Source organism: Podospora bellae-mahoneyi, chromosome 7 (assembly GCF_035222275.1).
Source record: "Podospora bellae-mahoneyi strain CBS 112042 chromosome 7, whole genome shotgun sequence".
NCBI classification, from domain to species: Eukaryota; Fungi; Ascomycota; class Sordariomycetes; order Sordariales; family Podosporaceae; genus Podospora; species Podospora bellae-mahoneyi.
This window is the reverse complement of record NC_085886.1, coordinates 1447701-1464532: the sequence shown is the minus strand read 5'-3', so window position 1 is coordinate 1464532 and position 16832 is coordinate 1447701. Positions and strand designations below refer to the sequence as shown.

At 53.1% G+C, this 16832-nt stretch overlaps 3 protein-coding genes across 3 annotated transcripts; 2 read left to right on the top strand and 1 right to left on the bottom strand.

Moving 5' to 3' along the window:
* Window positions 1-3191: 3191 nt before the first annotated feature.
* On the top strand, window positions 3192-5018 carry QC761_706240 (uncharacterized protein; the record flags this gene model as incomplete). Its single annotated transcript, XM_062882183.1, has 1 exon — window positions 3192-5018. The coding sequence occupies one exon, from the start codon at window positions 3192-3194 to the stop codon at window positions 5016-5018; it is 1827 nt and encodes a 608-aa protein (XP_062728191.1).
* On the bottom strand, window positions 4786-8976 carry BNA5_2 (Kynureninase (L-kynurenine hydrolase)). The gene is made up of 2 exons (XM_062882182.1): window positions 6426-8976; window positions 4786-6370 (listed from the first exon to the last, which is right to left on the bottom strand). Exons 1-2 carry the CDS (start codon window positions 6589-6591, stop codon window positions 5085-5087), a joined length of 1452 nt encoding a protein of 483 aa, XP_062728190.1. The 5' UTR covers window positions 6592-8976; the 3' UTR covers window positions 4786-5084.
* Window positions 8977-10414: 1438 nt separating this feature from the next.
* Window positions 10415-16246, top strand: GDH2 (NAD-dependent glutamate dehydrogenase). Its single transcript, XM_062882181.1, has 3 exons — window positions 10415-12672; window positions 12725-15641; window positions 15708-16246. The coding sequence occupies exons 1-3, from the start codon at window positions 12327-12329 to the stop codon at window positions 15751-15753; spliced, it is 3309 nt and encodes a 1102-aa protein (XP_062728189.1). The 5' UTR covers window positions 10415-12326; the 3' UTR covers window positions 15754-16246.
* Window positions 16247-16832: the final 586 nt, after the last annotated feature.

Genomic DNA, 16832 nt, shown 5'->3' with positions numbered 1-16832 from the left:
CACGAAGCACTGGAAAAGCCCATTGCGTGTCGGTGCTGGACATCCCGCTCCCGAGCAAGACGCAAAGCCTGCTGTCACTTTTGTGATCACCGACGTGTCCAATAAGTTGCGGTCAAGGCTTTTTGAAGACGTTGACCAACGTCTGAAGATATTGGCGGTGCAGGTGACATTTCACCTGTCCGTTTGTATAACTCAAGGGCCACTGAACACACCGTTTCGACTTACAAATACACATGCTAAGTTGGTGAGTTGGCAACATTTTGACCGGAAAATGATATCGTATTAACCACCATCTCGCTCAAGGCTCAGGATTTGGCGTTAAGCAACCTCAAGGCAGCGGACCATGTTTTCGTGTTGCTCCGTGCTTACAATGTCACGAAGGATGGTCGCGTGGCTGTCTTCATCGACCCTTGGGCCCTGGTTGCAAAAGGTCTGCTCTCGATTGTCCCATATGGTGGGTGGCAGTGTACCTTGAACACTCCGGGCAGTACCAGCCCTTCCCACCTCAACATGGATGCAGCGAGCACGCAACAAGAGCTGTCCAACCATTACAAGTACCTCCCTTTGCAACCCCATCACATCCGGCTGTTGTACCTTCAGCCACACAAGGGCCGAGCAGAGGCATCGCTCCAGGCATCTATAGAGCACGTAGCCCTTTCATCTAAGCCGCACTTTTCCGCCCTCTCCTACGTCTGGGGAAACCCCGATATGGTTGAGAATCTAAAGACTTCAGAAGGCAACATCCCAATAACTCGCTCCCTAGCCGCCGCGCTGCGACGAATCCGACGTGAGAAGTTGCCCGTGTCAATCTGGGCCGATGCCGTCTGCATAGATCAGCACAATTAGTCGAGGAGAGCGCGCAGATCCGTTTCATGTAACGGACTTACCAGCAAGCAGCCGTGATCCTAGCCCGGATAGGCGAGTCCGATAGCCATAGCAGCGGCGCCCTTCGCTTTCTCACAGAACTTCAACATGGTGGTGGGGTCAAAGCAAAACTGCCGGGAAGCAACAATGCGATCTGGGGCTCTCTAGACAGGTTACTTTCGCGAGAGTGGTTCTCTCGCATCTGGATCGTCCAGGAGCTTGTCTTGGGCTCCAACGTCGAGGCCCTTCGCGGCAACCAGAGCATCCGGTGGGAGGACTTCTTCGCCTCGACCGTCTTAGCATGGCAAAATCGTACCAACGCATTGCCCAATGCCGAGGCAGCGCTCGCAATGGGGTTTGCCCGGCAGCAGTTCAAGCATACACGACACAAGCTTGGCTTCTTCGAATTGCTCGAGTCCTTCCCTTACACCAAAGGCGACGAAAATGCGAAGACAGAATGTTTGCCCTGCTGGGGATCGCTTCCGATGTTGCAGAGGAATTCGATCCAGACTATGGGTCCGGGGTCGAGGCCGTAGCGCGACGATACGCAATTGAAGTTTGTCGAGAAGGGGATGGTGTTGGATCTCCTGTACCGATCAGGAACGGGAAGGTTGGAAGGGTCAGCTGTTCCGTCACCCCTAGTGTTCCCATGTACGTCCTGGATCCCCGATTCACAAGTAGCTCCTTTCCCAAAACAATCTCCAATTGGAACAGTGGGACCAGAAGAAATTTTGCCGGACACCGCGGCGTGCCGGAGGCTTCGGTGCAAAGTCCAGGTGTAGCGGGGAGAGGCATGGCACACAAGCCAGTCATGGCTATAAGAGGGACTATCATCGACAGCCTTACAAGCACTACAAAGCTAAGGGTTGCTACTGGCAACTTTGCCTCGTTCACAGCGGCGAATGAGGATCTCGAAAGATTCTTTACCTTTCTGTCCGAGTATCCAACTGGTGAGTCTTTGGAAACAGTCAGGCTCATGCTGGTCATAGAGGGAGCCACCGGCCCACGCTACCCAGAATTGATACTAGGCCAATCCCATTGGCCTCTCGACCAAGTACGTGACGCCAGCACCAACGTCCCAGAGAGCGGCACGTGGCCCGCAAATCTCAAGGACGAGATACTTTGCGCGAGACAGGGAGGAAACGTGGCCATCTACACAGACCGTTCACGGTCTTCGCTGGAGACAGTCGTCCTGTATTGGCGGACAGCGGCGGCATTCACCAAGCACATTTTCAGGGCGAAACTGTGCCACACCACCAGGGGGTATGTGGAACTTATCCCAGAAAATGCCCGCCCTGGCGACAAGATATGCTTGTTCCGAGGCGGCGCAGTAGCCTTCGTACTGAGGCCTGCAAGGGTTGCCCGCCAGTCTGGCTCGTGGGGGAGTGTCATATTCACGGTGTCATGTATGGAGAGGCTCTGAGATGGGAGGAGGCTAAGGAGCCGAGCATTATCTGTCTTGTATAGTTTGGTAGAAAGCAGCAAAATCTACCAGGCTCTCTGAACTACCTGATCCTTGACCAGCATGTGACTGGATACACTGGATAGCACCTCAATGAACTGCCCTGACAAGTGTTGGCTCTCTCTCACCTTGTAATCCAGGTTCCGCTACTCTGGCACGACGGTGTATCTAGCTATCTGTGGTACAGGCCGAGCATCAGATGAGGTAACCTCGGCAGCGCTATGTACATCCGACTACTCTGCCTCTGTTTCCTAGTCAGTGCCACTTCCCGAATGTGCCGCGAATGCTTGGGTCTCCTTTAGTCAATCCTGCGTTATCAACGGCCGAGCGCTCAGGCTCAAGTTGGTCGCGCGCATCTTGCAGCAAGCGTTTTAACTCGAGCTTCTCGGTCTTTTCCCGGTGTATATTGGTCCTGAGATTTTCAATCATTCTCTGAGCATAGCTGAGTGAAGTCCTCAAGATTTCGTTTTCGAGCCTCGAAGGGAGGTCGCTGCCGGGCCTGTCAGGTGGCTCCTCCGACTGAGCCCTTGCGCCACCTCCCTCATGGCTGCCAATCAAACCAGAGCGCATTGGGGCACTGTTTAGGCTTCCTATGATAGCAAAGGAATATTTCCTACCTAGGCGCCTAAGCATGTGGGGCGGGCGTCGCTTATGTTGGCTCGAGTTTGCATTCTACAAGTCAGGGCTAGTCCTGGGATTATTACCTATTTCAACAACTTGATTTTCTTTAGAGAAGCGGAAAAGACTCTCACTTGCATCCATGGAACAGTTACTGGATCCGCTCTCGCTTGTCTGCGAAACAGATATCAAGACCATCTTTTCGCCTGATGGTTGGAGGTCCCTTTTGAACACGACCCCGGAAGACATGTATACATATGACACTCCCTATGAAGCCGTGCAAGGGGCCGTCAGGCGAGGATGCACTTGGTGTGGCGAACTCAGCAGACTTATAAAGATGCTGGGATACCCTCCTGGGGGAACCACTGTCACCGTCTTCGTGGGCCTCGATGATGTGGACAACCATTCATGGACCCCACGGCAGAGTCAACTGGAAGTTCGGGTCGTAATCAATGGTAGAGGAATCACCAACTTGTATCACATCTACACTGTCGCAGACGATCCAGCAGCCGTTCATTTTGCGGCCCGTGAACAAATTACAGACCTCTGTACCCCGGAGAGCTTCGCCTTAGCTCGGGAATGCATCGACAACTGCGTCAAATTTCACGCAGACTGCCAAAGTCCCGATCTATTCACGCTGCTTCCAGACCGCGTCATCGATTGCTCAGATCCGTCAAACCCCAGACTCATTCTCACACATGGAACTCAGCCAGGCCTGTATATAACGCTGAGCTACGTCTGGGGCATTGACCAGCCTCTCAAACTCACCACTTCCAACATCGAAGAAATTGTCGGCCATGGGATACCCATCTCAAGCCTCCCAGAAACCATCCGCGATGCCATCTTCGTTACCCACTCTCTCAAGCACCGATACCTCTGGGTTGATGCTCTCTGCATCATCCAAGATTCCGACGCCGACAAGTTGAAACAAATCTGTCAAATGAGCCGCATCTACCGCGAAAGCTACCTCACCATCATAGCAGCCAGCGCAGCTACCTCAAGGGAAGGCTTCCTGAGGCAAACCCGGCTGCAGAGAAACCCATCAGCACGTGTACCCTTCCACAACAACAACCCCCGAGACCCAACAGGAAGCAGAGTAGGCATCGTCTCCCTTCTCAACACACACGAAGCATACTCCCCTCATGGGAAATCAGGCCTCCCCGTCGAACCAATCGACTCCCGCGCCTGGACGCTGCAAGAGCAGGTCCTCCCCTCGCGCACTCTGATCTACGACAGCGAGACCCTCAAATACAACTGTCAGACCGAAGCCGTCAGCATAGGCCAGGCGCTCTGCGGACCAAGCAGAGTGCGCCTTCCCCGGATCCTCGCTTATTCAACATCAGGCCAACGATCCAAAGAGTTGTCACCCCAAGAGAAATGGGAGGTGCGTGTTGCCTGGCTTGAAATCGTCGCTTCTTTCACACTGCGATGGCACTCTCACGAGGGGGACAAGCTGCCCGCTCTGGCAGGCGTCGCAGAGCAGTTCTCCCGCGTGACTGGGGATTCCTACCTCGCAGGACTGTGGAAAAAGTCTTTGGTGCCTGACCTTCTTTGGAGGGCGGTCAGGGAGAAGAAACTCGACCCCAAGTCTTCGAGGCCGGCAAGATACCGTGCTCCGTCGTGGTCGTGGGCGAGCGTGAATTGGGGGGTATATTATGACAATGCTACGTTCATGGTGAATGCTTCAAAGTATAAGCAGATGGAGGTGGTGGACTGTTGGGTCAGCCTTGCAGCTGTGGAGGCGCCGTTCGGGGAGGTCACGGATGGTTCGTTACGCATTAAGGCGGCAGTTTTAAGAGAGCCTTTTGTGCGTGAAAAGGCTGGCAGATGGGAGCTTATGGTATTGAATGAAGACGGGAAGCACAGCCAGATTGGGAACGTTCATTTTGATGATATTGGGCCGAGAACGAGTGGGATTGTTTTTGTTTTCCTTCAGTGGGACGAGGACTGGAATGGGGAGGGTCTAGTGCTTGAAGAGCTGTCTAACGGACGTTTCAGGAGGGTTGGCATGGTAGATGCTTACCAAGCGCGGTGGATATATGACTTGGAGGCTGTGGTAATTGAGATTGTTTGAGCGAATACACAACCTGCATCGCAAGACGTAATGACAGACCCCCAATAGCAACACTGCGTGTACATCTCAAAACGCATCCCTCTCTCTCCTGGCCACTCTCAAGGCCTCCCCAAAAGCCTCCACAAATCCAACCACATCCTCAAACCCATTATACAACGGCGCTGGCGCAACCCTAATGACATCCGGTCTCCTTTCATCAACAATCACCCCTTGCCTCTCCAGCTCCTTCATCACCCCCTCAAGCAACCCACTCCCCAGCCCCAAGCTAAGCTGCGCCCCCCTCTGCTTCGGATCCAAAGGCGTAATAACCCTGAACAACCCCTTCTCCTCCTCCCCCATCCCCTCTAACTGCTCCTCCAAAAACTTCGTCAGCCTCAAACTCTTCTCCCTCAACTTCCCCATCCCACCCGCCTGCTCAAAAACCTCCAAGCTCGCACACAAACTAGTAATATCCAACACACTAGGATTACTCAACTGGAACCCCGCCGCCCCCTTGACAGGATGGAATCTATTCTCCATCCCAAACCGACTCTTCTTATCATTCCCCCACCACCCAGCCAACCGGTGATTATACCCCTCCTCCGGCCTCTCATCAGTAATAAGCTTCGTCACAGCACTATTATTCTCATGAACAAACATCCCCCCAATACACCCCGGCCCCCCATTCAAATACTTGTACGAGCACCAAGCCGCAGCATCAACCCCCCACTCATGAAGCCTCAATTCCACATTCCCAACCGCATGTGCCAGATCCCAAATGACAAAAATCCCCCTCTCCTTCGCATACGCAGTGATAGTCTCAATATCAAACAGCTGCCCAGTGTAGTACTGAATCCCCGGCAACAACAACAAAAACGCGTCCTCTTTATGCAGGTCAATAACCCCACAGATCTCCTCCGTAGTCAAGATATTATCCCTCGACCTCTCCGACTTGAGCAAAACCATTGATTTGCTCGCATCCAACCCATGATGACGAAGCTGTGTCTCCACGGCAAAGTGATCACTAGGAAAAGCCTTGCTCTCCAGGATGATCTTGTGCCGCTTGTTCGCATCAGGCTTGTAGAACGCAGACATGAGAAGATGGAGATTCGCAGTCAGAGTCTGCATGATTGCCACCTCGGAGACGCGAGCTCCCACGATGGGGGCGATCATCTCGGCTGCTCGCTCGTCGACGTCGAGCCATGTTGGCAAGGGGGAATTGGTCAGCGGTTTAAAGTGCCCTTGGACGCCTTGGGTGGCCCAGGTGGAGAGGTACTGGGAGAGACGGGTTTGTGTGCGTCTGGGTTGGAGACCCAAAGAGTTGCCGCAGAGGTAGATGCACTTGGTTGTTGTGTCGCTGTCATTGTTATTGGCTATGCCAACCTGTCAGTTATCGAGGCTTGATATTGGATCAGGTGGGACTTGTACCTGAGGAACCCTCGGGTAACGAGGTGCTCACGATTTGTCCCTTTGTCGGGATGTTGAACTCGTCCCTCAAGAACCCGAGTTCATCATCCCGGTCCAGCTGGCGTGCTCGCTCCCTCGCATTTCCACTCCCGGCGGCGCCGGCGGGAAGAACGGGAGCTGAAGTCATTGTCTCTTTCTTGATGTGGAGTAACAAGCTCTGAGCAAGCAAAAGTGTGAGATATGGTGTGATGTATGTGTAACAGCAGAAACCCTTGAGCCAATTGTTCAAACTGCCGAAAAGTAAAAAGAGTTTCGATGTGTCTCTTGTCCAACACTGGATAAACTTCAACCCCTGTAAAACTCACTCATACACAACTTCGCAGGTGATAGATGTTGTCGTCGGGTGTGATAATGAGGAAGGATTCAATCAATTGCCCCACCATCAACTACCCCTCCATCTCTTCCGTTGATGAAACGGCGGAAGATCCGAGAGGGGCACCACCGAACTGTGCCCCGCCCGGCCGGCGGCGGCCCCGCCATCAACAAAAAAAACTAAAAGCGGAGACCTGCGGCAATCAACGGGAGAACCCACATGGAACCTTCCATTCCTGCCCTGCCAAGAAAGAAAAACCGATGAGTGACGTCCGTTGGATCTTAAACCTCCTTCCTTGGACCTTTGCGAACCGCAGCCTTCACGATGCATCTTTTCCGACCAGTGTGTCATGTAAACTCAGCCCTCTCTGATGATGACCTCAATTCTCCTCAGTTTTTAAGCTCCGACACCGGCGGAAGAATCAGACGGGACGAGCCTTTTTTTTCCAAAGTCCACTTCGCTATAAAAGCTGGGCAGACCGTACGTACGATTCATCGCCTGAGAACCCTATTCTCGGCACTTAACGAAGAGAATCTCGGACCAGAAAAGAGACCCAACTACCACTATGAGTAATAGAAAAAAAAAAAAAGCGTTTGTCAGGAGAGTGTGGGAGAGAAAGACACCAAAAAATTTAAAACGAGACACAGAAAACAGAAACAGCTTTGCCTCTTTTCTTGGGAGGCACTTGGGGGGACACAAAGGATAGCAACCTCAGAGAAAGCAAGAACCTCCAAAATTGGAGCAAAGTCCTGTGTAAAAACCCTGTTAGTGAATCGGACGAATAATCTCTGGGAAAAGAGCAGATTCTTTCCGTAGCTCTGCATGATGACAGAAAGGGGTAAAGATGACAAGCTTCAAGACTTGGTTTGCTGGAGAAGTTCAAGCAAAAGAGAAGAGGTTGAGAGTCCTTGTGTTGTATGTGCCCATCCCAAGCAAGGCAAGGTACCTTGCATGTACATGTTTCGCTGTCACTCTGGCCCTTGAAAGGCGCATACGCCAGTATGCAAGCCAGCCCTCCCCCGCTTGCATATATGGACTGGGAACCATCTGTTCTTCAGCAACAAGACTTGGAACGGAGACCCCTCGCTTCCGATTCAAAGATCGGGAATCGAATGAAGCTCTCTCCTGATATCGTCCACGGCACCGAAGGGATGAAGATGGAACCCATGATCACGGATGACGATTCCGCATGGATTTCTGCCGTGCCCTTGGCATCAAGTAATACTCTGCAGGTATTTGGAGGATTGCTCTGATGACCTCAGCGTGATCTCGAATGTCGAGATGCAGCTCCGGGAGGGAGGTCAGACCTTGGTAGCAAGAGATCGGATGGTTGCTGGGGAGTTTCCGATATGTGACTGCAACAGAGTTGTCGAGGGAGAAATATCAAATGTGTCTTTCAGTGGGACCCCTTTCGGACCGGGCAGAGACAAACTGGCCATTGCGAGAGTATCAGCAGACCAGAGAGAGAAATGGGAGTCATCTCTGTGCTCTGTAACGAATGTGGAAAAGGGGCGAAAGAATGAGCTGGAAATTGTTCGTTTTGTTTTGTTGGTGGTGAGCTCGGTCTGTTGGAGCGGTGGTAGTCTCACCGGGGCTCTCACGGGGCAGTGTTTCCCGTACAGTGCATGAGACCTTCCGGCCGCTCCAGCTCTCCCAGATGCCAGGTTCGTGGAGATGCCGATTCGCACACCGGCGCTGTTGTCATCTCCATACCCAGCCCCTAGCCAACAGAAAAAATAGCAGTCTGGAGGCCTGGAAGGACTTGGCAGGGAGGAAGTTTCGCAACGGCGCCGAGCTGCAAATCTCAAGGTGAGCCCCGTGACCATGCCCCAGCCTGGCCTGTGTCGTCAAACAAGCAAGCGCGCCTGGGTGCCAGCACGAGGACAGCAGAGCTTTTTTCGCGCTTAACAAACCTGGCAGGTATCGGGGTACGTACCTTTTGGAGTTTGAACCTATGAGGTTAGAATCCGGTACACGTTTTGGCAGAGTCGCATCGTCGAAGAGAATAAATGCAAGATGCGGCCGGCATAGCAGCGGTCAAAGAGTGCTAAGTGGATAGCAGGAATCTCAGGTCGCCATCCGCAACATCAACTGCTTTGAACCAGAAATGCTTTTGAAACGGGATACTGAAAAGAGAGCCACAATCCGGTCCCGTGCACCCTCAGGAACAAAATAAGTATGCAGTAGGGCAGCAGGGCAGCAAGCTGGAGGTTTTCATTACCCCCATTTTACTTGATGGCGATGCGCTTCACTGGGCTTGGTCTGGAAAATCCGGGGGTGGTGGATGGCGGGGCACGCTGGGCAAGCCACAGCGGATCGAAATGCGGGGCAAAGGGGCCCAACCCGGGGCGGCCGTCGCTCTTACGTATTTGGGCCATCACGGGACCACTTTGCCTTGACTTTTCGTTGAGAATGAGAGTCTTTGGAGCAAACGTGAAAGGAACATTTTGCCGATGAGCACAGTCTGGGCTTTCATGGTGCCACCGCCAATTGCGAATGAGAATTGATCTACCGCCATTATGCCAGGTCAGGACTGTAAGACGAAGAGGCGGTAAGGGAGAAAATGTGTTGCACGACTGGCTGGCTCCTTTGATATTGAATTCCGAGTCTGAAGTCTAGGAGTTGTCACAGGGCTCGGCATCTCAAAACTCTGAATAACAGATTGAACCCAGTTGGTGATAGCAAACTAGCACAGCAGGTTCCACGGAGATGGAGATGCTGAAACCCACTCTTTCGTGAGTCTTACCTCCGTTCAAAGTCCATTGGCAAACCTTACGGGCGATAAAGCTGGGGATAGCGGTAGATCCTAGATCCATCTTCTGACACTTCCAAGCTATCCGTGAAGGGATAGAGAGCCATGGCAGTGGCGGTCGGGGCTTCACCGTCCCGGCGGGATCTAGTGCAAGTGTTTGACGAGATTGGATTGGGTAGGGGAGATGGCTTGGATTTCCAATTGCTTGGGGCTCTTCCAGAACGTGCAACGCCGTCCCGCCTGTGCCCAGTGAGCTGGGTAGCTGGGGAGGGTTGTGGTGGTGAGCAAGAGATTCAAGGTGATGGTTCGAGGCTGGCTGCCCTACGAGAAGCATCGGACCAGTGAAAGCAAGTGTGGTCTACAAGATTCCCGGACTCGAAAAACCGTCCAAAAAGCGTTCCTCTCGTGTAAATCAAGAAAATTAAAATAAATTCCTCGGTATACGAACACGTTGGAGTTGTCCTTCGTGTACTTGGCCATCGAGGTACCTGAAGTGTACCCTGGCTTGCAAAAAATACCCTGGAGCTGAGAACTCCACTCTTACCCCAGAACCTCGAATAGCCGCTCCAGGGGCGCCACGAATGGCAGCTAGGGATCCAAGAAACACTTTTTCAGTGACCTTTCAGGTACCGGCCCTGTGACCCAATCAGCAGAGTCCCAAATTGCCCCATCGGGCTTAGCACACCCGATTCCGTTTGTCAGAGCGCCCCAATGTCATCACGACACCCCGTTCTGACGGCGGAGACATGGACTGAGAGAGAGTACGTACAGTGCGGGCGAGTTCAACAAGAAAAATGTCTGAAAAGAGGAGTGTCCAATTGGAAACATATAAAGAGTCAGAGCTTCCGTCGTTTCTTTGGCTGGCGATATCAGGTTGTTGTTGACATTGTGTTATTTTATCTCTACCAACACTTTATTTTCACTTACACTTACGGCTCAACACCACAACGAGCCCCGTCGTCTCTTACAAAGCAAGCCATTTTTATCGACTTGCTCCAAAAAAGTCCGAAGAACAACGACCAAATCGGCGGATCTTCCTGTGGCTATTTTCAGACACAGACACGCCTTATCGGCCACGCTTGAAGCTTGCAGCCAAACAGCGTGCCAGACCTTATCTCTGTGCAACATTCCGGCGCCGTAACAGGTATCTTACACCCCTTTCGGTTCATCTGTGCCCCATCAACATCAATTCTCTGCCCCTGAGCCCTACTACTGCTGCTGCTACTGTTGCTGCTGTTGTGTCCCCGCCTGTGGTTTCCGTTTTACAGCCCTTCCACCCCTCCACCAGCCAAAGACTCCTTTTTTTTAATTCCTCCCGTTAGCCTTCCTGCGGCGAGGCGCAGGTTGAAGAAGCGTTCAGCGGAAGGCTGTGTCTGCTCGGGACATGAACGAGATGAGCAGGATCGGGCCTTCCAGAGCTGAGCCAGGCTGGAAAGATGAGGTTTCCTTATCTCGGGCTCCGGCAGCGTGCCCTGGATTCTGGAACACATGTCTTGGCTTCCAGAAGCGGCAGCAACGAGGAGCAAGTACCGAACAGCGAAGAGCCGTGACACTTGAGATGGCGATCTGGGCTTTGTGAGAGCATTTGCACTAATACAATCTTGTGCAGACGAAAACAATCGAAACAGGACCCTCGGGATTTGCTGTCTGGGATAGATCGGCACTTTTCCTGCTTTCGCGGCATCAAACTCTATTTTCACCGGGCAAGACTAGACTTTAAGCCGTCTTTGTCTCCTCACGGTCCGAAGCGACTGACACATCGCCCGTCTTCATCCAAGACACGACGATAAAAAGGTAAACGAGACATCTTTTTTTCCCCATTGTATGCACCTTATCGCAGTTGCATCGCCCCGCCGTGCCCGTCTCATTCCGTCCAGGTTCAGGGACCCAGAAAACTAACATTGCTCGATGCAGCATCTGCCGGGGCGCATATCGAAGAGATACGATACAAACCGAGTCTTGCGCCGCCGAATAACACCTCGGGCTTGATTCAGACCTCCAAGCGAGAGCCGCCAGGTACGTTCCAACGTTATGCATCCACCACCAGCATGTCCCCCATGTCACCACCTCTCCAGTCTGCACAAATATCTCCTCCTGGTAGCTCCAGGGCAAGAGGCAGGGGAAAAGGAACCCTCGAGGTTCTTATCTCAGACGGACCCACACTAGCTGCACAGCAACAGCACAGCACAGAAGCACCCAAGGGATGAGCAGGTGGCAGTACGGAGTACGAGCGTAGGTTTCAGTAGCGGTGAAGCATGCTTTCGCAGCTTGTTTGAACGCAGCAGAACCACTCTCGGAGGCTATACTCCCGGAAACGAAGAAGCACAGCTGCTCGCTCTGGCCGAGCTGCCGTCGATGCTATCTAAGTTGCCATGTCACTCGCTCTCATTCCTGGTCTCTTGTGCCACGCCGTCTGTGGCTTCTGCCTCTCCTAGTTCATCCGATGCCGGCATCTCTTCCCAACATCAAACCTGATTGCCGCGATCAGCTATCGGGGTGAGCAGGTTCAAACGAGGCGAGGAGGGTCATGGCAAGGGCCAACTGCGGCTCCCTCGCCGCTTCGACAACCACCAAAAGCACACACCGCGCCCATGGTATCATACGCGCTCCGATGCACTCTTACACACCTGCCAACATGTCCCTCTACTCCTTTACAAAACTTGTGCTCGCTCCCCTCGAGCCCCCCAGCCTCTTCCCTTTCCGCTTTTCTCTTGCTCCTTAGATCCTTCGTCATTCCTCAGCCCTACCACCAACTTGCTCCTGCTCCCAAGCCACTCTCTCTTCGAGATTTAGCACCATGGAAGGCATCATGGTTGAGCCTGTGCTCGCCAGTCATGTCGACCGTATGCGCCGGGTGTCTATCCTGACCATCAAGACTAACCTTCCAATGGACAGCTTTCCAGAGTATCAGGACCCCTTTTCGTCCTCAGACGACACCATGACTGAGTCTCCTAGCACCCTCAACCCAGCCAACAGGCTCGTTGAGAAGACCAGAGGCACAGAGGTTTCCCGACACCCATCACCCCAGCCAACACACGTCAGCTATCCCAAGATGAACGGCAATGGCCACAGAGTCTTGCGGTCGGCCACGGTTGGCTATGTTGCCCCTGAATTCAAGGGCAAGGCCGAGCAGATGAAGCAAGGTGAGCCCTCTGTCAAATCTTGTGATTAGTATAGGAACTGACAACTCTGCAGTACGGGAAATCATCCTTAAGGGCGGTTGGATTCCCGAGGCTCTCGTCGACGCTCAGATCATTTGGTTCTACAATGAGCTGGCCATCGACGATGTCTACTTCCAGCTCGAGTCTCCTGAAGCCATCAGCAACCACATCACATCGCTCTATGCTGCCAAGGTAGCAGCCTTCTCTCGTGAGGACAAGCGTGAGGAGATCCGGCTAGACATGGAAGCCTCTGACCATGCCATCTACATCGACACAAGCGAGCCCGGCAAGACCTCCATCAACGGCCCAAGATACGAGCACCGCCTCGAGTCCAAGTACTTGGATGGTGGTGACACCTCGAAGCGCTTCCGCGTCGAGACTTTCCGGTCTCCCGGTGTTTTGGGACAAGACGCCAACTCCAAGGCCACTCTCCGCTGCTACTTCGTGTATCAGTGCCAGTTTGTTGATGCAAATGCCGACCCAATGGAGACCAGATTGGAGGTTATCAGCGACCGCATGTTCCTCGCCAAGGCCACCAAGAACACCAAGGTGATCTATCAGGAGATCATCGAGAGCGCTGTCCGCCGTGCTGGTCCCGTTATCGAGGTCTACGACATTGAGGGGACTCCGGAGAAGAGATTGGTCGTTGCTTTCCGCTCAAGAACTGCCAGGGGCATCTTCAGCGCCCTGAGCGATCTCTATCACTACTATGGCGTCACCAGCTCCCGCAAGTACGTCGAGCAGTTCTCCAACGGCATCACCATCATCAGCATCTACCTGCGACCCGCCTCCAACCTCGAGGGCAAGTTCCCATCCATCGAGGAGTCCATCCACCAGATCACCAAGGAGATCTCCCTCCTATACTGCATTCCCCAGACCAAGCTGCAGGACATGTTTGCCTCGGGCGAGCTCAGTTTGCAGGAGACCATCTACGCTCACTCTGTGTGGGTCTTTGTGCAGCACTTCCTCAACCGTCTTGGATCTGAGTATGCTTCGCTAGTGGCGGCCCTCAATCCCAAGAACAACTCGCACGCCGAGATTCTGTCCAAGATGAAGAAGCGTCTCCGCACTGAGACTTTTACGCCCGACTACATCCTGGAGATTATCAAGTCTCATCCCGGACTCGTCAGGGCTTTGTATGCCTCCTTCGCCAATGTGCACCTCAAGGTCGGCCCTGGTTTCGACCGCCACTTCATTGCCCCCACGCCAGCCTTTGAGGTCCTCTCAGACGCCAAGCTCAAGGACAAGATCACCAAGGACGTGAATAACGAGCACGAAGAGATGGTGATGACTGCCTTCCGCGTCTTCAACAATGCCGTCCTCAAGACCAACTACTTCACCCCTACCAAGGTCGCCCTCAGCTTCCGCCTCGACCCAAGCTTCCTGCCCGAGTTTGAGTACCCCAACCGTCTCTACGGTATGTTCCTCGTCATCTCTTCCGAGTCTCGCGGTTTCCACCTTCGCTTCAAGGACATTGCCCGTGGCGGTATCCGCATTGTCAAGTCCCGCAGCAAGGAGGCCTACTCCATCAACGCCCGCAACTTGTTCGATGAGAACTACAATCTCGCCAGCACCCAGCAGCGCAAGAACAAGGACATTCCCGAAGGTGGCTCCAAGGGTGTCATCTTGCTCGACCCCAAGCAGCAAGACAAGGCTCGTGAGGCTTTCGAGAAGTACATTGACAGCATTCTCGATTTGCTCCTCAAGCCAGAGACCCCTGGCATCAAGAACCCCATTGTGGACCTCTACGGCAAGGAGGAGATCCTCTTCATGGGTCCCGACGAGAACACGGCCGACCTCGTCGATTGGGCCACCGAGCACGCCCGCCATCGCGGTGCTCCCTGGTGGAAGTCCTTCTTCACCGGCAAGTCCCCCAAACTGGGCGGTATCCCCCACGACACCTACGGCATGACCACTCTCTCGGTCCGCGAGTACGTCAAGGGTATCTACCGCAAGCTCAACCTCGACCCCTCCACCGTCCGCAAGATGCAGACTGGAGGCCCAGACGGTGATCTCGGCTCCAACGAGATCCTCCTCAGCAACGAAAAGTACACCGCCGTTGTCGATGGCTCCGGTGTCCTTGTCGACCCCAACGGAATCGACAAGGACGAGCTCCGCCGCCTGGCCAAGAACCGACAGATGATTGTCCACTTTGACCTGTCCAAGCTCTCCAAAGATGGTTACCGTGTCCTTTGTGAGGATGCCAACATCACTCTCCCCACCGGCGAGGTCGTCAACAACGGCACTGCCTTCCGCAACACCTACCACCTCCGCGACACTGGCCTCACTGACATGTTTGTCCCCTGCGGTGGCCGACCCGAGTCCATCGACCTCGTCTCCGCCAACAAGCTCATCAAGGACGGCAAGTGCACGGTCCCTTACATCGTCGAAGGTGCCAACCTCTTCATTACTCAAGACGCGAAACTTCGCCTCGAAGAGGCTGGTTGCATCGTCTACAAGGACGCCTCGGCCAACAAGGGCGGTGTCACCTCGTCCTCTCTCGAGGTGCTGGCCTCCCTCTCCTTTGACGACGAGTCCTTCGTCAAGGACATGTGCGTCGACAAGAAGGGCAACGCGCCCGAGTTCTACAAGGCGTACGTCAAGGCCGTGCAGGAAAAGATTCAGGAGAACGCCAGGTTGGAGTTTGAGGCCATCTGGGCTGAGCACCAGAAGACCAAGGTGCCTCGTTCCATTCTGTCTGATAAGCTGTCGCAGGCGATTACCAGTCTGGATGAGCAGCTCCAGCACAGCGATCTGTGGGAGAATGAGGCGCTCAGGAACAGTGTCTTGGCGGACGCGCTGCCGAACTTGTTGATTGAGAAGATTGGGTTGGAGACGATCATCAAGCGGGTGCCGGATAGCTACCTGAGGGCCATCTTTGGGAGTTATGTGGCGAGTCGGTTCGTGTATGAGTTTGGGAGTGGGGCGGGGCAGTTTGCGTTCTATGATTTGTGAGTGTTTTCTTCTTCTTCCCTCAACCTTTGATGATAAACATGAGGCTAACATGTTGGGAATAGCATGTCGAAGAGGATGGCCAAGGTCCAGCAGCAGCAGAAGGCTTAGGGTTTGGGCATTTTAGGATTTTGGAGCGAGCATTGCTTTACTTGATGTTTTACTTTTGAGCGTTTCTTGATTTGGGGGGGAAGGGGTCTGTTTAATGGGGGTTTTTTTTCATGGCGAATTGGGGCGTAAAATAATCTTCAAAAGCAAAAGAACAGAAGGCGCTCGTTCACAAGAGCAGAAGAGAGTCAGTCATAGAGAAAAAAGACGCTAGGCATGGAATATTTACAGGTCGAGACATTATTTTTTGCAGTTTTTTCTTTGGTTATTTGTGTTTCGAGGCTTTGTCCCTGAATCGAATCGTTTTGAAGCTGGATCATAGAAGAGAGGGATAGACATGGCGTATGATGATGGACTTGGATTTTTGTTTAATGAGACAGATAGGTTGTCGGGAGTCGAAGAGATACATACATACACTTTGGATGAGGACATCAGCAATGGGAACAATGCTACCAAAATGCCAACCTCGGTGATAGTGAGCATGTTTCCTGAGTCACTGATAAGATCCCGTCTCCCCAGATTACCCCTATATTCGACTCCCAGTCCATACCCAAACAAGCCCAGCGATATCGGAAAGGTCAGAACGGCAATGTGTGCTCTGTCGTTATTCTGTGCCATGTTGAATAATTTCTCAAGAGAGAGTGTGTGATGAACATCTGATGTGGTGTGAGATGTGAGCGTGGGCGTGTGTGTCACAGTGCATATCTTGCGCTTGCATACGTACACACATACAGACGATGCACAAGGGTCATTGCATATGCAAGATACTGTGCATATATACCCGAGGGGGGTGGGTGCTAGGGAGGTGGCAGAGACGAGTGGGTAAATATCTATTGTTTTTGTTTGTGCCGCTTGGGAGGTCACTGTTGGTTGTAGGCGCGGTCGCGGCTACGGATTGCATAATGGGATGGGTATAAGATGGGGAGATTCGGTTGGTGAGGTGCTGGTTTATGAGGGAGGGTGATTGGTATGGGGTTTTTGGATCATAAATGTGATCGATATATGAGAGAGGATTCAGTGGAGGCTTGAGATGGGTGATGGGTGAGCTATGAACCAAGCAATGAGGCAGGCCAGAGTGAGGG